General features: G+C 41.2%; 1 protein-coding gene across 5 annotated transcripts in view; it reads right to left on the reverse strand.

Annotated features, from left to right (window-relative positions):
* ehbp1 (EH domain binding protein 1) overlaps window positions 1–16,159 on the reverse strand; it is a 156,193-nt gene extending 140,034 nt beyond the window's left edge. For all 5 annotated transcript variants that reach the window (XM_044372579.1, XM_044372578.1, XM_044372577.1 and 2 more), the window contains exons 1-2: window positions 15,806–16,159; window positions 14,740–15,212 (exon numbers count right to left, since the gene is read on the reverse strand). In XM_044372579.1, the coding sequence (XP_044228514.1) occupies window positions 14,740–14,843 (104 nt within the window). In that variant the 5' untranslated portion in view covers window positions 14,844–15,212; window positions 15,806–16,159. The remainder of the gene's footprint in view (window positions 1–14,739; window positions 15,213–15,805) is intronic.
* Window positions 16,160–25,939: the final 9,780 nt, after the last annotated feature.

The following is a 25,939-nucleotide window of genomic DNA, read 5'->3' on the forward strand; positions in this document are numbered from 1 at the left end:
TTCAATTCAATTCACTTCAATGACCACACAGCTAAGCTGGTGGAATTAGGTTCCAGTACAGTTTGTAACAGCACAGCTCCCAGTAATTGCAATGTATATGGAAGCAGGATCCAAAATTAACACCTGCCAAGCGCCAAATGAGGGTAGATTTTCTGTTTGGTGAGTAAATCTTGGAAGGCTATGCGCCACACTGGTGGGTAAATGTTTGTACCAAAATAGTCATGTAATAAAATATCCGCTATGATGACTTGGTGGAAATTACTCATGTTTGTCCCTATACAATGTAGACATGCGATTGAGAACTTTGATCCCTGTAGATGTTTGTTTTTGTTAGCTAACTTCCCTGATATACAAAACTGTCTTGTATTTTGAGTTTTTTTGTAACCATAAAAAATGGCAAAATGAAAGTGTAGATCAGCAGATGTTGCTCATCTTGGCATTATGAAACTCTTTATACAACACTGTGTATCCCACTGATAAATATAAATATGAATATGAATATGAATATATATATATATATATATATATATGTATTACAGGACTGTACTAACTTTGATAATATGGGTTTATTGGGTTATTTTATGGAAATTTTGCTCTGGTCTCTTCTTTAAGTTTGTATTCCACATATTACCTTATTATCTCAATGAAATGTGCTGAAACAAATGTATGTGTGACACAAAAAGGCAATTTGTCATTTTGTCCAGTTAAAAACATAATATAGTCCCCTTGGCAGGTGAGTCAAAATGTTAATTTTGGACACTGTGCGGATGTCATGACGATACAAGTCATGCTAGTATTTCTCCAATATGCAAGTTGACACCACCACCTTTCAACTTTCTATGCTTAAAGGAGAACTCCACCAATTTTACACATCAAATAATGTTTACAGGTCTAATTTTGTGACGTTTCTATGATGCAACTGGCGCTGCAGTGTAGCTGCTTCGTATTCTTTTCTGCTTGCCTTTATATTGCTGTTTGAGTACATGTGGTATTGAAATCAACGCAAAACAGTCATCTTTATGGATGAGTTGATAGCCACAGCCACCATCTTCGATGTGCTGTAAACGCGATTTCCGCAGTGAAACCAAAGGAGTATTTCCAGTAGGTGAGAAGGCGTCTGACATGGACAATCTCCTGCTACATGTGTGTAAGGTAACTCTGGACAATGTCTGGACCTGATTCTCCAGACGCTGTCTGGAGTTCACATAAGAAAACTGCTTAAGAGGAAGAGACAGACAGGAGTTATAAACATTGATCACAATGAGGTGAATGAATTAGGAAGACAGTCAGTGAAAGAGAGGATGGAGGAGGCATGAGAGGTATGTGTGTGGTTGGAGGCAGGCGACTGAAAGAGGATACTGTATCATTTCAACTAGATGCTGACATTACTCAGAGGAGGAAGAGCTTTGACGTCTGCAGACAGACTCTATGTCTGCCTGTCTATCACAGACATTAGGAGAGAAGAAAATGTAGATTTGTTGTGCTGTAATACAACAGTTGTGAAAGATGAAACATCACAGACTACAGTGTTGTGTGTGATGCATAATAAAACACAAACTCTCTCAGTAATCTCTAAGGCTAAAACCAGACTGCATCACTGCATGAAAGGTTATTGTCTTGTAGTATGATATGGGACGGACAACTGCAGTAGAATATAAGCTGCTGAATTATATGAGGTGATACAAATAGCCAATGTAATGTATGCTGATATACTTGCATTACTCATCCTGCGTCCCTACTTACCATGGATACCAATACTATACCATGAGTAATACTGTCTTTATACTGCAGTGATGTAATAATCCCTATCTGTACACAAGAGTGCCTGTTTTGCTCCTCTCTGTCATTATCTGACACAAAACAATAGTGACTGAACTTATATCCAGAGTATAAAAGCTATGAAAACTGGCACATACTGTACACTCAACTCTCCTGCTGGGGATCCCTCCTTAACTTGGCTCGCCCGAGGTTCCACCACTAAGAACTGTTAAGAGATATTTTCTTTTTCCTTGTATGGGCGAAAGATCTGAGATAAGTGGTGTCAGGTAACTTCCACTACCTTGTTTAGGTTTGGTATGTTTGTTATGTCTTTCCAAGATGTTGTTCCAAATTGTTCTGTCATTTCTCCACTGTGTTTTTTTCCCCCATCAAGAATCCTTGCAAGACTCGCTTGTATATAAATATACATATATATATATAAAGAGAGAGCTATTTATAGAGCTGTTTAGGATGATGGGACTCTAAAATACACATAAAAAGAGCACCACCCACAGAAGTTCAATCTTCATCAGCAAAAAAAAACCCCATCACAACTCATACTCTTTGACAAATAATCTCTGGGAAATTCTGTGAAGGACGACCACAGCCATAACCACTCGGTGCCCAAGATGCAGTCAAAATGAAAAAAAAAATAGACACAGTGGCAGTTAAAATGCTTTCAAAGTACTATTTACTCAAAAACATGACAGCCCCATCAGGAAAAGCTTAGCTAAAAAAAAAAATAAATAAAAAAATCTGCTTTATACCTAACCCACTTGGCAAATTCTGATGCAGAACAGACAGCAATATAGGGATGGATGAGAAGAGAAGAATAAAAGAAAGATAAAAGGAAGAATAAAGAGGGAGAAAGAGAAACTGAGACGAGGGGTAATTCTCAATTTGCTACGCTATCAGTCAAACTGTGGCCGTTGCTATCAAGACAGATGTAGCAGCACAAACACAATCTGTGTCAGTGTCACACTCCAGACTGCCTGATAAGCTAAACACACATACTGGCTGCATAAACGCACACACGACAAGGCAAAGCAACATTTTGAATTTACAGGAAGGTCTGTATGATGCAGTTCTGGCAGTGTGATCAGGAAGGTGAAAAGCATTTACTCACTGACCATCCACTACCTGCGTGATTTAAATGTCTTCTTTCACATAAATGCTTAATTTCCTTTGTTATCGCATGCTTTCTCTCATTTTATCATTTTTCTACCGAGAAAAACTCGCAGAAAAATTTGCATCTGTGTTAATACTTTTCAGCTTCAGATTTTGATACTTTGAGCTGTTTAAGATTAGCTTTTTTTTTATGAGGCTCTGGAGGTTACTATCCATCTCGCCAGATAAGATCTCATCTATTTTGTCTCTGTGTTATCGCTTCAAATATTATTCAAGATTGAATATTAATATTCCTAGTCAGTGAAGCTTCAAGACTGTGGTGGAGGCTTTGTCTTCAGCCTTATTATGTTGAAACAAGGAGTGCACTGAGCATAAAGAAGAAGAGGATTATGCTGCGGGAGTGGTTTGAGACGGCATTTTAATACTCTTTTGTCACTGTTCGAACCCATTGTAAACAACAACATGATCCCACTGGTCTTCGAGAAGGACAAAAACACCCAGTCGGATCTCATACACCGAAACAGCCAGCTTTTAACTCAACAAACTCATCAGATACGTACTGGGTGCAGCAACATCTGACATTTTGTTTTTGAGATATCGGGATCTGGGTGTATTTGCAAATATTAAGAGTGACAATAAAATTTAAGTGCGTGTCACTGTGTCACTTCTGGTCCAAACTGCATCCCTTGACCTCCAATTATACAACAGTCAGTCAAGTGTGCGGCAACCAAGAGCTGGGTCAATGACACAGAGTTAACGCTGAGAGCACTAAAGCATTACTGGAGTGTCTGGAGTGTCTGGACTGAAATCTAAAGCACCTCGCTAATCAGCTTGTTTAATTGTGCCCGTTTACGTATGTGTGCGCGTGTATATAAATGTTTGGCCACTTGTGTGGCAGGGCTACTGTCTGTAATTGGATTAAACACTAACATTAGGATTAATGCATGAGGTGTGTGAGCATGTGTGCGTACGTGAGATTCTAATTTCATACTTGGAGTGAACATTTTCAGCCTTTCATTTTCAACAGTTAAAACGGTCAACTAGACCAGCAAAATGACATAAATAGCTACTTTATGAAGTGAATGTAGTGTAGGAAAGGGTTACAAAGGACAGCTGTAACCAGCGGGTGAATGATTGAATCACTGCCACAGCCAGTGTGATATTTTTTAGGAAGAAAACTTTACCTTCTGTTACTATGTAAGAGGATTTTGACATTTTGGCTAGTGATTTGGGGAGATCAGGTGGCCGTTTCTTCTGACCATGTGTCTATCTTTATTTTTCCTACAAGCTTTATGGCAAGATTGACAATTATGACTGCTGCTTAACACATTTCACCAGTCCCATTGCCCATCTGGATTCAGCTGTGTCACATAACTACTTTGATGAAGACTATTGTTAACATCAATACTGTATCTGATCTGACAAGTGATACACAACTACAAAAGGTGGGGCGTGAAATGGGACCAAACAATCTTTTTCCAGACGTTAGCAGACTTCATCATTCCCAGCGAGGGCCTGGAGACATCAAGCGTGAAGACTCTTTTTGAAGCAGCTGCATTTTATATTCAGCAGGCAGCGTGGTTTGTTTCAAGTTAGCTGTATGTTATTTTTGAGAAATGCAAAAAAAACGTTTGCTTGAAAAGGATAGTAGCATGGAGACACTTGAAGCTGCAGAGACAGGCTGACTGGGGGTCAAGTGTGGCCAATTATGGCTCCTCCATGACTGAGGGGAGAGACAAGGTGAGAGCAAGTTACTAGCGATAAAGCAGGTAGGTTGGATGGATGAAAGTGAAGATCACAGACTCCACCTGCCCGCAGGGATGGAGGTCAGGTGAGAGTTATTTCAATCTTATCCCCTGAGAAAGCATACAGGGAGCAGAGAAGAGGGAACTGTCAAAAAGAGAGGCCTTTAAGTGGTGATGACTGACAGCCAAGAGAAGAGAATGAAATGCTTCTTTGCTGACAGGACTGTCAGGACTGGCTCATGGGTGAAGGCGAAAACTTTCTACAAGATTTTGGGAGTCGCTGGAAACAGAAAATTGCCAAAAGTTCAGTACAAAAGATATCCAATGCAACTGATGGGTACTGTCTGCAGTTTGCAACAAAAATAACTCAAGTCCGTGTGTTAGATGCTACAAGAGAAGTGTACACACATTGGGAATAGTGTGCATCTTCTAGTCTTGTTACTTTAATTTACTGGCTCATCTCCAAGTGCTCTTTCACTCCTCCCTTATCACTTGTACTAGGTTTCTGCAATGGTGGGAGAGTTCAATCTTAACATTAACTGTATGACTGAGAAAGCCTCTGAGGCTCTGAGCAGGCAAGCTCAAAGCAAACTCATTAAGTCTTTCCACTGTCTAACCCTCATGAGAAAGAAACAAAGCAGATAATCACAAGTGAAACTCTAATGCAAACTTTGGCAGTCAAATACAACAGAGTGAAGGTTCATGAACTCGCTATGAAACACGGATGATGAATGAGTCTAGATGCTTGCTCAACAAAACATCTCTGACTGAATTAACGTAAAAATATAAAATATGGAGAATAGAGGAAAAGAGGGATTAGAAACACAATGACACAGAGGACAGTAAAATGGGTACAAGCCGTAGTAAAACATACAGCTCAGTGCCGCTCAACCAGATAGCACAGTGAAAGCCCCGGGGAGAGATCAGACACAGTAAGAATCGGAGATCATGTGTTTGGGAGCATCTCCAAAATAAATAAGGGAATAATAGGAAGCCGACTTTCTGTAGGGGGAGGTGAAGTGGGGTAATCAAAATCCCTCCTCCCTCAACAACTACTGTTACTACACCAGCTTGCCAAAAGCCACAGGGAGAGGCTGGCAAAGTAGGAATCACAACCATCATGCGCTAAAAGCACCAGCAGCAGAGAGACAAGAAGCCCTGGTGAGGACAGCAACATCAGTTTCTTAAGGCGACGATCATGTTAAGTGGTCATGGTTGAAGGCACATCAAACTGCTCTCTTCATCCTGTTCGTTTCTCTTTCCGTTTCAGGTTCCTCAGCAGCATCAGCTAACCTTAACTTAAGGGGGCACTGGGGGCATTTATAGTAGGTTGTGTGATTTGACCATTAGACCAAAAAGTAACTGAGGTAAAGAGGGGATATGGCTACAAATTACCATCACTACTACCACAAAGTGAACCAGGAGCTCCTGACTTTTTTTAAAGTCTAGAAGGCTGGTACAAGAAGGAACAGGACTTTGCTGGCATGCAGAGTACTAGAATGTGTCCTTGAGTTAAAGCAGCTTTTTTCAGCTAGGGTTACTTTAGATGCGACGGGCCCTCCAGCTGTAGCCCTGATAATGTCAACACTAGTGTAGCCTCGTCGGCAGATGCAGCGGAGTTTGTCCCTCTTTGCCAGCCTGGGTTCATGCTCTGACATAGAGGCTAATCTGAGGGTGCTCCGGTATCATCATATCGCTTTCTTGCCCCCCGGTTACACTCATATTTTTTCCTTCACTTCCACTTTCTTCACTGGTAGCTCAAACAATGCTCTGCAGTAGGAAATGGGCGTGTGCTTTGACGTGCAAGCCAAAAACTGCAGACTGACTGGCTGTTGTCATGTTTATTTCTGCTGTGTGACAGGCTGTTAGATCTATCCATAGCGTTAAAAATGTCTGAAGTTTATCATCACAATCGACATAACTTTTATTACGATCCCGTATCAAGATCATTTTATCACCCAGCCTTAGACACCAGTACACTTGGGACTTGTGGTGTTTTTCTTTGCCACCCTGATACACATATAGTACACATTTATCAGCCTGCAGATGCTGCAGCACTGCTCTGCAGGCTGATAAATGATGAGCAGTCTCTGGGGCCATGTGTGCTTCTTGCCTGACAGCAGCAGAGGCAGACACACCAGCAGAGTTTTCATCACATTTAACACCCCATTGACTGCTTCACAACCCTGCAGTGTTTCATATCTCTTGGTGTTTGTGTGGGAGGGGGTGTGGAAGTGCCCGTTTGTGTCCATAATTGCAGCGCAGAACAACTACACTTGGCTGGATTCCACTGCAAAGCAGTCAAAGTAGCATTTCCGGAAAGAGAAAAGAGAAAGAAGGGATGAGAGGGGAGGGAAAGAGAGGAGAGATCAAATTATCAGGAGATGAGGAAACAAAGGGAGAGAGGGAGAAGAAGAGGAGATAAGAGGGATGAGAGAAATAAACAGAAGAAAATAGATAGAGGAGCATTAATGATGGTGTCAGAGCCACCCCAGTAGCGGGCTTGGTGCAAGAAAACAATTACAGAATCCGAGGAGGAGGAGGAGGAGAAGAGCTGCAGGCTGGACTGAGAGGACAAAATGAGTTAAATCATCAGCACGTGTTATAATTAAGGAAGTGATAAGCAAGCACGCAAATTAGAACTCAAGTCAACTATGAAAACACTTAGTGTTCGCTCTGGTTTTGGCATCTTACTGGCATCAGTTCAGTTCAAATTTTCCAAAAGATTTAACCTAAGGCACATAAACAAGAATAAATGAGTGACTGCAGTGTTAATCAGACTACAAATTTAAAAAAAAAAGAATCCATAGATAAGAGCAATGCAATTATTAAACCCAGAGGAACCTCAAGGCCAAAACGGTATGTCAATGACAACCCAGATTTGTTGGTTTCTTCCACAATTTACAACAGAAAGAAATGCAGCAAACTATCATCTGGCAGTGGAGCCGTCTCCTCGTGCCAAACCTATACTCAGGAATGTGTCATGGCCTTCGAATTTGAATATAATGGACAGCCACGTCAGACGAGTCGGCAGGAAGATGTTCCTCTGGCAGAGACATGATGGACGCTTGCCACAATGCACACATGCTCCACAGAAGACAACATGTCACAGCCTGACACACGCTGGTCACTTTCACTCAAACAGTGAGCCATTTGTCAACTGAAAGCATAATGCTTGGAGTGAAGGATCATTTTAAGGAGATTTGACATTCATTTACACATTTTTTTCCACTTTTGGCATTTAGCAAAGCTTCTATTTAGAGTGATAATACAATGAGTGAGCAGTGTTTAGCTCAAGGACACATGAAGGCTCAACATGGGATCATGCTGGTTGATGCACAACTATTGGCAGTTGTGGCAATCAAACCCTTCAAGGATTGACCTTTCAAGCTAATGCAGTTTGTTGTTTTCTTCCAGTGCAGTCCTCACTGTGACTGTAGCTACAATCTTTAAGTATACAATGATTACACAGCTCAGAAATCATCTTTTCAGTAGCTACACAAATTTGTATTTGTGGATCTTGCAACCTCAGCCCTCTCCTGTGTGACTGGAAAGCTCACATCATCACTTTCTATCACTAATTGAATCAAAACATGATTGTTTTGGGTATATAATAATAGTACACAACTCCAACTAATAATCTACAACACATTTATCAAGTGTTGCACCTGCGCTATGAAAATCCACACATAAAATAATAAACCATAAATGAATTTTTACAGCGCAGGGATTCACTGCAGCACTACCAACACCTCAATAGAGAAGTGCAAATCCGCTTGAGGCTGTGAGTTGCTTGTGTGTGTGTGTGTGTGTGTGTGTGTGTGTGTGTGTGTGTGTGTGTGTGTGTGTGTGTGTGTGTGTGTGTGTGTGTGTGTGTGTGTGTCCATAGCCTCTTTCACTATGAAATAACTGATGCTGTGTGTCTGCGTGCGTGTATGTGCACGCCTTCCGAGTTTCTGCACAGTCCGTGATTGATATGAAAACTTCTCCTCCAGAACTCCTCAACCTCCCTTGTCTTGTCATGTGGCTGTGAGGGAAGCAGTCCTGATTAGCCACGCTTGCATGTAGCCAGATAGAATTACCATGTAATCAATAGCGCCTCTGTGTTGCTTCCAGTGTATCACTCTCATATCCTCGGCACGCGTGTCAGCACGTCTATCAGCGCCAATGACAATCCGGGCTTTTCACGATGTTTTCAAGCTATATTTTGCCAGACAGGTTGACTAAAAACACATTCTTCCTCTAAAGCACCAGCCTCAGGGGAATACTAACAGAGTGAGAGAGGGTTACATTCATGCTGAAGTTCACGCCGAGTCTTTCATTGTTCGGGTTGCACCCGTCTTGCTGGTAGCTGAGGGACAGAAAAGTGTGTCTCGCTTACTGCACTCCTCCAGGTATCAGAGGAGTTGAACCAACAATTCTTCAAAATCTTGATTTTCCAAATATCAAGATATAAACACCTGCCAATGAGGCAAGAGCAACATGCAGGAGTAAATCACAGTGAACTAAGGGTGTGCCGTATCATATTGTTCACAATAATATCAGTATAATTTTTAATATGATAAAAGAAAAATCATATGTGATAATGGCAATATTCCGACTTGTTGACGTAATGACATCATATCGTTACGCACAGCAACAACAAGCATGGCTGAAAGCAAAAGTAAAATTTCTACTGGCTCCACGGTGGAAGAGTTCGTTGCAAAAAGGGGAACAATTTCAGTAATGTGGAAGTGATTTGGTTAGAAAAGATCAGATGTGCGACAAACCATGGTAATATGCAAGAAGACTTTAACACAACAAACTTATTTTACCACCTAAAGCAGAAGCACCCGGTTGAGTACAACACGAGCCAAAAATACCGCCAGAGTACACAGAAATATACAGAAATACCCTTAAATGTCATGATATTATTTTAGGGTTATATCGCCCACCCTTAACGTTAACGCAATTAAGCAATGAATCAATAAAGAAAGTCACTTTTAGTTGCAGATCCATTCTGAGAAGCAGGATCTCTTGTTCACTTAACTTTCAAATTGAATGACTCTCCACCTAAACCATCAATACTCTGACCAATAAGGCTGCATGTATACTTTGTAACTGGTTAACTGTAGATATTAGCATAGCGGCAATAAATGCAGCCACAGTAAGCCACTTATTGTTTTTGATCAGCTGAGCCAAGCTGAGTTCTTATCAAGTCTTTGAAAAAAAACTTCCAACAAAAAGAGCCCAGAAAAAGCCATCATTGCATTTTTTTCCAAGAAGGAAAGTATTATAGTGAGAGAGAGGCATGAATATATGTATGTATGTGCCTGTCTATAATCACAAACAGACGTAGCAGTTTAGTTCCAACGCCTTCATAAAGACGTGGCCATTGCCTGCTGACTCAGCAGTAAAAAAAAAAAAAAAAAAAAAAAAGTCTGTCCCTCCTCAGCAGCATCTGCCAGATTCAGAGACTTAAATATTTTCTGTGCTCAGTTAATACAAGATAGCTCAGACTGGCCACGTGACAGAGGTAGGAAATGTGGTGGTAGTGGCAAAATTCACTCCGTTACTTGAGCTGACACAAGAGCTTTGTGAGGAGTTTGATCTGAAACCTTTCGGATCAGACTCCAGCAGATGTTTTAAACACAGTACAACATAATATAGCAATGCTATGTGAATGTAATGACCAAATACGTGCTTATGCTAGAGTATGAAAATGATTTGAGGTCGCAACAACTGACACAAACGGAAACCAGCAGAGAACAGATAACGTTTCATACAGGACACAATCTTCTCTGATGATGACTCGTTGCACAGGAGATACGATCTATAAATCAGAATTGGACTCAGTTAAAGTACTGCTATGTTAACATAAAAACTAACCCAAAAGACGAGCAATAAGCAAACGAGTAACAGAAAGGTTTGACACAAGTGTGTTGCATATACCTCATGGGAGAGAGAGGCAGGAAAGTTTAGACTTTTAATAAAGTGGAATATAGTATTTGGAGCAGGTTTCAGAAATTTTGTCTTCATGGGTTCTTGCATTTTAAAAGCTGCTGTTTAGCAGCTGACTGAAAAGTTGGACTTTTCTACCAGCACGTGAATGTACCACAGACTTTTCCACAGGCAGACTAATCAAATCACATGCGACAAGGGGACTATAACGCTAAAACACAGATATGAATGAGGGCAACACTGAATTGTCTGATCTGTAGAGAAGTGCTTGCAACACTGGAAGGACAGAGATATTAAACAATTAAGGCAGGCGGACCTTGCACTGCTCCATCACACCAATACGTCGGTATAATATTTGCTTAAGTCCTAATAAAAAATGATGTGTGTTTTTCTGAGCCTGGACAGCAGTAATAAAGCTTACTGGATAGATGGATTTTCCAACTAGTCTGATCCCCAATGTTAACGCTAAAGCAGATTTAGTATATAGATCTACTTTATATATTCACAAGCAGGATAATTGTTCACCTAGTTCTCCCAACATTGGGATTCATCATGATACATTTCATTTAATTGCACCTACCTAAATGATTTTACATGTTCATATTGTGACTTCTAATTATTTAATACTTTGCTGTCACTTGTTCTTTCCATACATTGGTATAAAAAGTACTCTATTACCCTGTCAAGTGCTAGTTAGTGTTGACACTGAACTTTCCTCTCATCGAGCTCTCTAGCCACTGTGTTTCTAAAATGGAAATGTCTTATTGGATAATGATTGCCCCACTAATGGTAATTAGGGAGTAGTTAGTCAACCAGTCAGCCACACAGGCAGCCAGTTGACATAAGCAGTGCAGTCATCCGGTGAAGAAGTCACTGAGCTAATCTAACAGTGAGGCAGCCAAACAGTGATGTTATAAGATTAGCAGAATTACAGACTAGCAGCTATCACAGAAACATGTGAGGCGAGCATCTAAATCAAAGTGTAAACACCAGGAAGTCAACAGGTTATACACTTAGTTAATAAATAAACAGATATCTCAGTTTATCAATTTATATAGAGGTCAAATCATAAGTTTCATTTTTTCTTCTCATCATCTGCCAAGTAGATCAGCTCTGATTAGATTAGATGATTTACAACCCTGACCTGAATTATCATAATAACCTGCTACAGATGATAGGCAACAGAGAATATTGTTCATTTTTTTTTTTATCAAAGATGTTCAGTATCAAGTTACAAAGGGGCAGTGCTGCAACACTGTGAATGGTGCTTCATTTCACTGGCAAACACAAATACTGAACTCATTAATGTTTTAATGGTTAGTCTGAATTGATTCTGGCGTCTATGTGGCTATGTGAGTGGAATGCTAACTCCCTCTGCTCCACACTGGGGCAACTAGGCCACAGATAAAGACCAAACATTATTTTACAAATATAAAACATTACAGGTCACTCTCCAATCCAAGGCTCCTCCTCTGTCTCAAGGATGAAAATATTAATGTTGTGCAAACTACCCAAAGTAGAAAGATGTTTGGCTTGTAGAGGAGGAAAATGTTGAGGGGGTAAAGTAAACTTAAACCTCTCTAAACTGGTGAAATCACTGATCTGCAACAGGTGAAGAGCTGTTTTTCACACATGGCCTCTGTCACCAATTCAACATGTTCATTTAGCTGAACAGCCACAGATTAAGGCCCACTAGTGCCAATGCTACCAGTCACCAAAACTAACAACAACTGCAACAGGCATTAAACAACTGACCAATAGTGGCCAATCAACTGTTGACCTGGTGCATCAGGGGCCTTTCCATCTAGAAGACAGAACTCATCTTAACTAAAGATGTGAAAATGTAATTGAAGAAGGTCCCGTGTGGAGTGAAGTTCCCTACAGAGAAAGTCAGGGAGAGGCCACATTACCTGACTAATTACAGAGGATTCAAACACCAAAACATTTATTCTGGCTGGATGAAAATGCTCATGCAAGCTCACCCCACATCCACATGATAAGTGGAGTCAAGCGACTGATCACACTTAAGGCATGAGAATCACACGTGAACCTTTGAACTTCTTACCTACTGGTTGCTTGAAGTGTTCTCCTAAATTATCTACTCTAAAGGTTTTACTACTGAGCCTCTCAGTGCCAGACAGGAGTGTAAAATGAGTGTTTACAATTTACACAATGTACATTGAAAAAGCATGTATGGGCACACATACATGAGAGATCACTCACACAAAATAAGTGTTCAGCCTTTCTTCCTGTTATTGATTCCAGAAATGAAAGGGCTGTGGGTTTTCAAAATTCACTTTTGAAGGTTTCAGGAGATCCATTTGAGCTCTGGGGACTGTTTCCAGTCTGCGTAGATGGAAAGTTTCCACTGCAACAATAACATACCGTACTGATGAAGTCCAAGGAAGGCAGAAACCGTGCGCCAACGCTTTCTCACACACTTCTAGCCAGGCATGCAACCATACACACACACACACACACACACACACGTAAGAACATTCAATCAAAAACCTGCAGAGACCCCGAGGAAACACTCATAGCCAACACACTGGACATAAAGGCAGACATTCCTCACAGATGTTTTTTAAATCATATTCTATACGAGAAAGCTGACATTTAAGATGAGTGGTAGCGTCATACACTGGCTGGTGACTCACTAATGGCAACATAAAATGTGCATAATGTACCCCTGACATAATAACACACTTTAAACATGCAGTAGTCTGCAGCCAAGTAGTATCTGAGGAAAATCTGAGCGCTTTGTATCTTCAAAGGTTGATAAATTCAGATTTTATGCCTTTATAAATCACTGTTATTCCAAACAACTACAGATAAGAACTGGATTAAGCAACTACAAATGCATATACATACACACACACACACACATATTGGATTGAACAACATAAAAGAACCCAGCTCAGATTGCAAAACAAAGCGTACCACTGACTATGAGCTGAGCCCACCCACCCTTTGCTCTGGGAAGAGATGTACATTTTTCTCATTCCATTCTCCAACACGTTAACATCTGTCCCAGGTCGAAGCTGTGTGGGGCTGTGTTAGTCACGCCTACAGCAAACCGCTTGAGAATCCATGTCTGCAGGCTACATCCTTGCTTTACAAGTCCCCGCTTTTCACTCATTACCCGCAAGCTGTAGTGTCGCATATATATATCCACCCATTTCTCCACTTTATCTTCACCTGTGAAAACACACCTGATAGCTCCTCCACCTCCCTCCTTGCAATGTATATGATTCATTCTACACTACAGAAACATCTTTGGGTTGTACTTCTATACATAGAGGCTCGAGCTGTGGGAAAAGCTGCAACACTAAGGCAAAATCCAATCCATATAATATCAAAGGGTATTTTCTCATTATAGATTATGTCAGTTTGTGGACATTTGCTGTCATTATTTCTAACACTATCACATCTTACCAGAAAAGGTGGAGGGAATGAGATGGCATTGGCTTTTTATGTTTAACTTGTAAGTCTAAGTCATTGTATTAGTGTCAAAAAAATAAATACTTTCAAGTGTTGTTATTACTTTGGAATGACAAGAAGCGGATGTTTCGCAAATAGTATTGACACACAAACAGATAAGAGATAATGAAAACAAAAAAAATTCCTACATCCAGCATGTGATTGCTACAAGAGAGCTGACAAGATTTCTCCCACTCTATCCCGTAATATAATAATAATAATCTCATAATTTCCCTCCTTCAAAGAGGTCAGAGGGCAATATCAGGTTCCCAGCAGCATCCATGGAGCTGGTAGATGTTTAGTGGTTTGCACAAGGACATTTCAGGAGGAGGGCAGCTTGAACCCAGCCCGTCAGGTTGAAGGGAAATCTGTCTGCCTGCCAACCTCTTTACTCAAGACTTAAACCAAACAAATTCAACATTGGTGCACAAGAAAAAGACCATAGCAATTTTACAAGGCATCCGGGCCCCTCCCAGCATGCAGACATGCCTGCACACCAAGGAGGGAGTGTGTGTGTGAGAGAGTGTATGTGTGTGTGTGTGTGTGTGTGTGTGAGTCTGTGTGCCTCTGTGTGTGAATTATGGCCACCAGGAACGAGCCCTGCATTCCAGCATAGACAGAGACACACAGTTTTCATGGGGCTTAAATGACAGCACTGTGGTTGCCTGTAAGTCCCCAAAAAACTCACCATTTCTTAGTGCATTCCACCATCAGTTCCTGATAGGAAGCCACGAACTGGAATTTGGAGGCATGCTTCCCCACACGTTGCAGTCTCTTCCACACCGAAGCCATGTTTCTTTGGGAACGGGTAGTTTCTGTGTGCCTATCCCGCCCTGGGCTTCCTTCTTTGGGCTTCCTTCGCACTAATTCACGCTAATGTTTATATGTATCTGGGCATATCCAACCCGCGTAGACACATAGCTAATATTTTACTGGAAGCACACTGAAATAAAAGATAAGACTGCACATCCAGTCGTGGCTGCTGCTCTTTAAAAACTGCCCGATAAATCCAAATGTAAGGACACAAAATCTCTGCAGCAGTGGTCGAGGTCTGATTTGACGGCGCGCATGATGTTATCAAGAAAATCACTCCAGAATTTCAAAAGGGCATGATGAGTAATCCACTGGGTAAAAATATCATATCTTTATCTGATGATCTTCCTGCAAAAGAAAGAAAAAAAGATACCGTCAGTACAGCAACAGCCAGACTGTAAAGCCCCGGTATTCCGGAGTATCCTCGCTGGTTTACAACGATAAGTAACTCCACAAAACGTCCCGATACAGGGATGCTTTGTCCGTGTGATAGCTTTACCGTTATCGTCGGCTGTAGCACTGCAGCTGTGAGAACAACACAGTTTATCTACACTTTGCTAATGTGTAAGAATGTGGAGGACACCAGCACTTCTGCTGCCAGCACGGCGTGCCGGGGGGCTATTTACTGGTGTGGCAAGCTAACTTGGGATGTTTGATGATAAAATATGAATTTAATGTTCTGTAACAGTGACAGGGAAGCACTGACATTACACTAAAACAAGCCGTGTTACTCTTCTAGACTAAAAGAACTGCACCGAGAGGCGTCACCCGAAACAAAGACTCAAATAAACATTTTGTAAACATGGAATATATTTAGCGGAATGTCTCTGAATCCAGGCAATAGTCCGAGCCGTTGCGCTCCGCTAACCCGAATGATTCAGCCGCTATGCTAACGAGTTAACATGTGAAACTAGGTTAACAGTACCCCGTATGACACTCACCTCAGTGTGATCTCCAACGCGTTATCCGTTAAGAGGCCTTATCGGTTAGGAGATAGCGAACTGTCGCCCGCTTGCTAGCTAATTATCGCCTTCTTTTTGCAGCAGCACCAGCCGTACAGCTAGCTAGCCTGCTAGCCATCATAACACGGCACGAGCGGAAACCGTTGCTCGCCAGTCAGTTGACACATTTGCTCCACAGGTGAGGCGAGAGCTTCAACACTGAAGACACAAATACCATTTATTTGAGCTTGTCCTCAAACTTTAAGTTAAACAAAAGTGTTCAACCCGCCCCCCGACAGGTATTCCCACGACAAAGTAGTCCGATAGTTACTGATAGTTAGACCGCTCACTTGGGTAAAGGTAACCGACATTTACAAAGATTCACTTCCGGCATATTCAAAGTAAAACAGGTAATTAAACTACATCTAGCTAATCGAAATCGGAATCAGATGTCGGCTATTTTATAATACGTCTATATTAATTCGATTAATCATAAATCCAGTTTTCTTCCAAATGGACGGATTTGAGGCACTCTCACCCTTTTCTTTGTCTAGCTAACAAAATTATCTCTTTTATTTTGAAGGCCAATCATCCAGCTTTGGTATTGTTCCGTGTTTATCTTGTCTAGTTTAAAGCAGTTTCTCCTCTCCATCATTTCGCCTGCTGCCGCCTGGATGACTGAAGGCTGAGGAAAAACGCCCCCGGGCATCACTCATTGGTGGGATTCTTGTGCCATTTACAGCTTGTTTACGGATTCATGAGGCATTTCTGGGTTGTTGTTATCACACTGGTCAAATCCAACATCAATCAAAGGCATTTAATCCTGCACTGGGAGTGTGGATCAAATGCTTTCTGGCTCTCTGTTGCTTTTTGTCTGTCCTAAAGACTCCACATTCACAAGATTCACATATCTATTTGTTGTATAAGCCTATAAAGTACCCAAAGCACAAAGAATGTTTTTTAATATCCTTATATAAAATGTTTGGGTGAGGGCAGAATTACTTTAATGGCTAAATGACTGAAATATTTGGAGTGAAAACAATACAGTTAGTTCACCCAGGACACTATGGCATCAAAGCTCATCCCCTAAGGCTTGTTTGCTAATGAGGATGAGACTTGCATTTCCTGGCCCTGTCACATTAATAAGTGAGTGTTAACCTTGTAGTCCTGCATGCCGGGGGGTCTTTTTCACGTGTCGGGAGGAAATAAAACACCCACCATCCATCAGAAATCAATAGCCCTTCCTCTACACACACACACACACACACAGCATCACACACCCCTCACATCCCCCGTTTGTAACCACTGGCTTGTAAATGCAGAGCAGAGCAGGCAGGAAGAAGGAGGCCAGTACTGCGAGGGAAAGACAATATGAGGCAGATTAATTTAATCTCAAAAAAAGATCTGGATTTAATAACAGGAAATTGATATTTTATCCTTTTATATGTTGCTCAGGGTTGTAAGCTGCGAGAAAAAGGGTGGATTTGTTTTTCTCTTTGTTTTTTTTTGGCGAGTTTTTGCAATGGGCTGGATGGTAGAGGTCTGACTGGAGACACAATGGACGCCTTAAAAGCTCAATCAAATTTAAATCATCAGAGAGATTCGGTAGAACATACAAATAACACGGTGCCAGTGTTTTCAGCTCAATATAAATGCCCATGAACAATGAAAAATCTGCTATGATGTTTGTATTCGATCTGCATCTGGGTGAGCTTAAAATTAATGTCAAAGGTAGTTTTCTTTTAGTTTGGATGTCAAATAACATCTTGACAACATAAGGATTAAAAGCAAAGGATTTCCTATTATATTGTGAGTTGATCTAGAAATATATGCACTTTTGGATCGGGTAGCAGAGTAATATCTTTGGTGTTTTTTGAAATGAAAGTCTTTGTCTCCTTTACAGTCACAGCACAAAGCCCCACTTCATATCAGCTTTCATTCAGATCCGTATTTGTTAACTGAGAACAATTTAGGATTTAGGGTCAGAGCCGATTTGACAGCAGGGGGCCTGCTGATGCTGCTGCTCCGCGTCGCCTGTTTACATTTTACTCTGACAGATTACAGGGAGCCTCCCTCCATGCGTCAAGGAATGCTTTGATGTGACAAATGACCCGGTGCTAAATGACGCTTTGTGTGCCTGCCCACATGTCAGCAAAGGCCTCATTTCATACATAACACAAAAGGAGGACCGGCCTGCCGGTGTGTATCTGCGTGAAAGAAAGAGTGTATTATAGAGGGACAGTGAGAGTGAGAGAGTGAGAGAGAGAGAGTGGGAAAAGTCAAGTGGAGTCCTGTATGCGTCCCGAGTCCAGACACCTCCTTTTCTTTTTTTGGGCCTGAATACCAAAAGCAAAGAAATGTTAATTTGCGCCCTCCTGTTGTTAAATCACGATTTTTATTTTCCATTGTTACACTGCTGTTGTTCGGCTTAGTTATTAGGGGAAAACAGAAAAGGCAGACACCCATGATGTTGCAGCAAAGGCAGTTTCATCACTTAATCGCTATAACAACTTTAATGCTACACCAGGGAATCGTTTTATGTGCAAATAGGCTGCAATAGTGAAGAACGCCATTCCCCCCACCAACTGAGATTTGCCCTATTTGTCCAAAACCTTATTCTGTTTCCAGTTACTGTCACTTCTCCAACCAGGGGAAATGTTGAATCCAAGTTAAAGTGAGACTTACAGACTGTCAGCAGAGAGTGAACTATGTGTCCGGAGAACACCAGGATCACCAGCATGATTAATGATTACCCGAGTTATTGGAGCAAAAGTCGGCTCATCTCTGCTGCTCATGTGTGAAGCTGTCTGGTGAAATTCTGACTCTTGATTTGTGTGTTTGTTTTTTTTCCACAAATTATTTAGTTTCAATCCAAACAATGAGAGCCACTGCTGCTACCACACTTAATAAAATGCTTTTTACTTCCCAAACACTATGAAGCACATTGCTGTTTTGGCTCTGTCTACTGCACAGATGGAATATCTCAGTAGTAGTGACTAGTTTCTTATTTTTGGTTTTATATCAGTTGTGCTAACAGCGATATTGTCTCTAACCAACTGCGTAGGGAAAGTGGAAGTTTCACACCTTAACTCTCTCGCTCACTCGCTGCGTTTCCCCTGTATGGAGAGCCAACAAAAACATGTGCTCCAGGATCTAAGCCAGCTCTTGAAGCGCAGGGACTCTGGCGTTTGGTGTTAGGCCACTTGAAAAGACCTGTTAACAAAGCAGAGTCCTTTAGATACAAGCCAAGTGAGTCTGAATCACTTCAGTGGAGCACAGATAGCCAAAAGTGTCACTAGTGACAGTGTTGAGGAGCATACAGAAAAACAAGAACACAAGCTTTTTGTGTGAACATTCTAGCTTAGAGAAATACACCTAAATGTTTAAGAAAGGTGCAGTTGCAGATTGGCTGTTGGTTACTTTATTAATTGCACATTCTCCAGTATGGACATGAGGTTTCAGTATATTCTGAAACTGGAAATAGTCTGGCGTTTGGAAATGTGATGAGTTGGGAATTCCTCAAAAAGCTATACGGTATCTCCCATCTATCAACAAGGCAAACCCAAAAAACAAACAACGATTTTATCTTTACGAGGGCAGCTTGGGTTACCACCATGTCATATTTTTTTTTTCCTTCCTCTGATGCCTATTTATGCTTGTCTCCTCGTGGAGATGTGATTGCCATGCTTGCATTGCTAGATAAGCATCTTCTGCTTAGAACTGTACCATCCTGAGTCATGGTAGAGTGTCTGATGGTATCTGTCGCTCACTGCTCAGTTACAGGAAGCCTCGGTCTTTCCGGATGGATGACTGAATTTACAGATGGATGAAGGGCGTGGCAATTTCCTCTTGGATCGCCGGCCGTCACAGCCACAACTGGGTTAAATACGGATTTCATTTATATGTGATTTGGTTCCAGATTTGAGTATGCAAATTTAATCATGACAGCTATTTCCTCCCTCCTCCAGCCTGGCAAACAGGTGAAAAAAGAGAAAAAAATAACACCAAAACTAAACGAGAAACAACTATTGGCAACCTGTTTTGCTTTCTGGGTCTATTACATTCTCATCTCTGGAGACTTCTGGCTCCACCTTGACATACAGTATTTTTTGCATCTACAATGCAAGATGAAGATGACAGAAAGAGTTTCTCCATCAGTTGCAGACCAGAATGCAGAATGCAATGTTACATTTGAGTAAAGGATACAGGTGTGATCATGAAAACATGCCAATACACCCACCCTTTTACCGAAAGCAACAAGCTCACACCTGCTCTCCGGAGGCTGCCAAAATGCGTTCTGGAAAAACGTAGATAATTTCTCAACTTAAGCAGAATTAGACAAGTCAGGTGGAGGGAAACTGAGTACAGCAAGGTGTAAATTATTATCTCACAATGATATCTGACAGTATAAAAGTGGAGCAAGAGGGTAGATTTGTCCTTTTCAAGGCATAAAATGTTCATGTTTCTGAAGGTTTTTTGGACAATGCCTCTATTACAGTTCATGGACACATTATTCTCTGGAACAAAAGTCTTTGTGGCAATGTCACACCCTTGCAGTCAAAGCACCTTACTCTGCTAGATCGCTCCGAAATTAGAATTAAATTAATCTGTTTTGTCTCTGCTGAGGAATGGAGTTTCAAGGAAAGCAAATTACCCATTTACACTCATCTGGGTGGTTATCAGATCCATGTCTGTGTGAAATTAAACCCACATTCAACCAGGGGGGAGCCTGGACTGTGCACAGACTGCACAATGATCCCTAGTCTGAAGAATCACTTTTCCTCTGGAGAAACATGGTGCTGATTACATATGGCCTGCTCGCTGCTGATAGTGAAAGCCAATACAGTGCATTAGCTGTTTTATGCTGACAGCGAGAGCGGTGCAGAGTAGGGGCAATTCATATGCAGCGGACAGTATTGCTTCACAATGGTTACAAAATAAATGTTTACTCAGGCTGTCATGGTTTGAAATCCCATCATCTGCTGCATGGACTGGATCTGAATGATTTGAATGACCTGCAGTGAGGAGTTCAATGCGCTTATTTTTGTTCAACACTAGAACTGACAAAATTCATTAAAGGCCAACACATTCGGTGCAAAAAAAAAAAAAAAGCTTAAATAATTTGACAGTCATGCTATTTTTAAATTTAAGGCTCAAATGGGGTTAAAAAAAAAAACATGTTTTGTTGAATTTAAGCTGTATGTTGAGTATGTTCGGGTTGAAGTGTTCACAATTTTCAGACTGAAAAATTACAAACCAGCCATTAAAGGACAGTTTCCTCTGGGGATTATGAAAGTGAAGGAGAAGGATTAGAGAAACCCCTTAAAATATATATGTAAATGTGTGAATGCATATCAGTGAAATGGTAGAAAAGAACATGCATGTCCCGTTGTTAACCTCCCCCGGTTCAAAAAAAAAAGAAGAAAGAGACAGAAAGGGAACATCCTCGACAGTCATCACTAGATCAGCACTCCGCCGCAAGATCATTAGCGAACAAGCGTCAGCCGGTATCAGCTCACTGGATGAACAGTGACAGTCCAGCAGACGAGTCACTCTCCAGTTACTCTCCCCGAGAGAGAGAGAGCTCTCCACTTCCATTCACACAACCTGAACAAAGGCTAAATTAGTCCCTGGATGACTGTCTTGGGGCTCTTTGGATCCAACTCAGGCAGTTTGAGAGAAGAGAGCAGAATGACTTCTTTGTGAAGCTCAACCTCCAAAATTAGACACTTCCGTCTGCCTTTTTAAATAGCTTGTTAATTAGCAGCAGGATGGCTGGATGAAATCATTAAGGGCTTCGCTGCTGGAAGTAATTAATCAACACCACAGGGCTTGTTTAATATGCTGAAATCAATATAGCCTTTGCCTCTGGTGTATTTGTGTCTGAGGCGTAATTTCAGGATGTTAAATGTGATGTTTAATGTAATTTAATACTGTATAAATAGTTGTCAATTCTGTCCACGTTGCAACTCAGATTTACGATATTAACGATGGCTCATGCAGTTTCAGTTAATAAATGAATACTAGAGTAAACATGTCGTGACTTGTTGACTTATTTAACCAAAACCACAATCTTCCCCTGACATTAATCAAGTGCTGGGAGTGCTTAAACATAACCATTCAAACATTAATCATGTCTAGTTGCCTCCAAAATCTCTCAAAAAGAAAGTGACTTTTTTACAGCAACAGTAAAAATAACCTCAAATGCAGAAACCTGAAAATCTTTTACAGGAAATACAATAAAAGAGGCTCCATAGCAACTATTCACAAGCAATCTTTGGAAAGTTCAGTTCAAAAAACACCATAGTAATGAGTTCCTTGTGCTTAAGATGTCACCAAAGTTATAATGAAAAAACAAAAGATTCAAGGATGACCGTTGATGCCACGTAAAAAGTGTTTGAACCAAAGGTGTGCAGAAAAAAACGGACACCCTGGTGAATAAACCTAGTGTGGGCTGCATTACACAGCTCATTTGTCACTAATTCTTTTGCTGCACGCCAGAGCGCTGATAAGATCAAAAGAAGAAGGTGTGTTTGATTTCAGAACTTAACTCGAATGAGAATATATTCACAGAGTTGGTTAGATGTGAATCGTTGTCGGTCATGCTGATGCTACATATGTGCAACAACATATGACTTTGAATGAGAGGACAATCTGTGTGTGTGTGTGTGATCGTGTGTGTGTGTGTGTGTGTCTTTGTGTTCACACGTCATTCCCTCCTTAATAAAAATCATGTTTCTGCAGCGAGGAAGAATGTTTGTTTTGCTTTTCCACTTAAATGAGAAAACAAACCGCGTTCTGTGTGGAAAACTTGACACTTTGACAAATATCTTACATTAGCATCAGCTATTAGAGGCTAATCTGAGAATGCATCCAGATGTGAAGATCTGGGTTGGCACTACAGCGGCTTTCAGGCTTTCTTTTTTTTTAAAATTTAACCACTGATTGAGAAAGAGGAACGAGAACACGTTCTGCAGACACCTGGGGGCCTTTGATAGTCACTGTTTTGGGAAGGTAGAGTGTGTTATTCATGTCAGTTTCTAGGGAAAGAGGGAGTGTTAGCTGCCTCGCTTCTGGAGATTTTTCTGCTGATTTGAGTTGGCCTATTTCCAGTCATAAGGCTACTTCACGTGCTTTCCCCCCGACGTCAACACAACAGCGTACAAACCTTTAAAAGTTCAACACTTTAAGTCAGCAGTTTTCATGTAATTATCCTCTCTGACAGCACAGGAGTCGAGAGTCGCTGGAGGTGAAACTGAGTTTTTGTTAAAGGCGTCGTGAGAGTCTCTGCAGTTTGAAAGATAGTAACAGAGGTCGGTTTATGAGTTTCTTGGATGTTCAGCTCAGAGCAGGTGGCTGTGATTTCCCTTCTTTCTTGTTGAATCAAGCCAAATATCAGACTCTTGTTTCTTCTTCTCTCCCTGCCCGACTGTAAAAGCAAACGCACAGTGGAAGAAAACTTAAAAAATTTTTCTCCCAGTTGTCAACAAAGAGATAAGAGCAGCTCCTGTCTGGATAGTATCAGCTGTGAAGCATTATTCCAGGAGACAGAAAGCAGACAGTGATTTATAATGTGGAGTTGAAGGAGGGGAGGGGGGGAGGAGGGGGGGCGGGGAGAAAGCAAATTGTGTTTGAGCTGCACATACAAGTCAAATCAAAGCAGAAAGATATGAACCAACAGATCTGAGCAAATCCCCCTCTTCCCTCATTTCACAACAATTGTGAAATATGTCAGAGGAACAGTCGCTGCAGTGTCTTCGTAAGGTCGTAAGTTCATGGTGCAAAAGGCTTCAGTCAGTTTCATTTCATTAATATTCTTCAGTATGGATATTACTGTAAACACCGTGCTCACATTTCTCCTTTCGTCACCTCTCACTGATACTGTATCTAAAGGTGGCGACATACAAAGAACCTTTCATGACGTTGTTGATGAGCAGTAATTCTTTCAGCAGGCGCGGTATATACACTTACACTTATTCGTTTGGCAGATGCAGAACAAATTAGGTACAATCCAAGGTATGGTAGATGAAGGAAAAGCCTTTGAGAGTGAATGTTTCAACACTCAGTTCCACTTGACACGAGCGCCACAAAAAATATACAACTATAACCTGGAAAATAGACCTTACAGAGAGTTCACTGACAAGCTGTGATGGAGTATGTACGTGCCCACTGGTAGCCTGGGTTTGAGTCTTATCCTGGTTTTGGGATGTGTTTTTTTGTTTAAATAGAAACCTGGTTCTTCAGCTCTCTGTATAGATAAAGTAAAGCTTTCCGATCATCTTGTCTCGTCTTTATTCCTCAACATCTCAGCCACCAATTTATGCAACCCAGTTTGGTTTCTGGCTGCTGCGTTTACCAGTCTGTTGGATTCAACTTCTCCATCTGGTCACCAGCGATGGAAAATGAGAAAAACAATACAGTTTATTCTCTGCATGACCAGTGTTACATTTGATCATCATGACATCATTTGCCTTACTGGTTTCTGTTTTACTGACTACAAGGTAACGCGAGGCGACAGCCCACCTGCACACATGGCAGATGGACTTCAGAAACCTGGATGAGGTCTGAGTATCCTGGTACTCCAGCTAGCATATCCAGGTTTTTCTTATATAATAATGGCTTATCCAAGTTCCTAGAACCAAAATGATGCTTACATGTATAACACATAACCAGAATAATACAAAACCCCAGTCATAACCAGAACACTAGTACGCATGTAAACATGCTCCAACTGTCCTGATTGGTCCTATACTGGTTGCTATGGCAACTTTAATGGTAAGCAGGAGTTCCCTTAGTGATCTTTTTAATTTGTGAGTGTGAATTATTGCTTTTTATTTTTTATTATTGCAATGTTTGGGTACTTTTGTTAGTTCATGTGTGGCGTTTTAGTCATTACACGTGATCCAGTGGTTGTTGCATGAAAGACTTCATTACCAGACTTCAATCTGTAAAACAAGGCTTGAAAATCAGGTTTAAGATGATTCAGCAGTCACGCTGATGAGTGCTGATAATAAGGAAACTTTCAGAGGATGTTTTATAACACCTGGACGACTCGCCAATGCAGCTCGTGAAACACCGTCTCTGTTCTGCACGATCTGCAGAATCTGGAGAAGTTGCTGATCTTCTGTGAAAAGCTCGTTCTGTCCCCACTAACACACACACACACACACACGAACTGAGATTGGCACAGGGATAATTGATCTGTTCTGGAGTTTATTATCAGGAGTTTTTCCTCCCTGGCTGTCCAAACATATTGAAAGCAGGAGCGAGGAGTGGAAGACTTAGTAGACTTGGCAGGCGTCCTACACAGACTTGAAGCAAAGAATTCAACAATAGAGAACGAAGATGAGAGATTGCAAAGAAGAGAGAGGAAGCAAACAATATTGACTCTTGTTTTTATGTACATATTTGAGAAAAAAGCTGAGAAAAAAGACCCTGGATTGAGGAGCAGCGAGTGTGGAGTCCCTTTAACTGTCAAACTGCCCTCGAGAGAGACACTCAATCTAGAAAATCCACGCTTATCAAACTCGCTTTGATGAGGTTTAAAATAAAAGCAGGAAAATTAAACGAGCAGCGAGAAAAGTAGCAGCAAAAGAATTTAAAAAAAAAGAGAGAAAGTGTAGCAGAAGAAGAGATAATATTCTCCTTAGTTGATCTCCAGTGTGCAGCGGAGCTCGCCGGTCCACTCATTGCTTGCAGGTGTAATAACACGGACTGATCCAGCGCCGGGGTTGGGGGTTCAACAACTCACAGAGAAGATATTTCTACACCCCTCTCCTCCCTCTCATCTGGAAACCAGCAGCTCAGCTGTGGTCTGCTGTAAATGTAAGTCATTCCAAGCAGCTCAGCCAGTAAAACTTCTCATATCACTGTCTCTCTTTACCACTATAAAGACACAGACATCAGCCATTAAGAGATGAGCCAAGATACGGCCTCCGCTATGGTTCTGTTTTATTATTAGTTTTATGGCTTCAGTTCAGTTGACTTGTATTAAATCATGTTGTCCTGAGTTGGACTTAATGCCACTGAATTTAAGAACATGATCTGTTGAGGCACCAATGATGGGCACAAGCATTTTGCAATCTTATATTAGTGTCGTGGAGTTAATATGCTTCAATCAAGCCGTAGATATGA

The sequence above is a fragment of the Thunnus albacares genome, chromosome 14 (assembly GCF_914725855.1).
Source record: "Thunnus albacares chromosome 14, fThuAlb1.1, whole genome shotgun sequence".
Lineage (NCBI taxonomy): Eukaryota > Metazoa > Chordata > Actinopteri > Scombriformes > Scombridae > Thunnus > Thunnus albacares.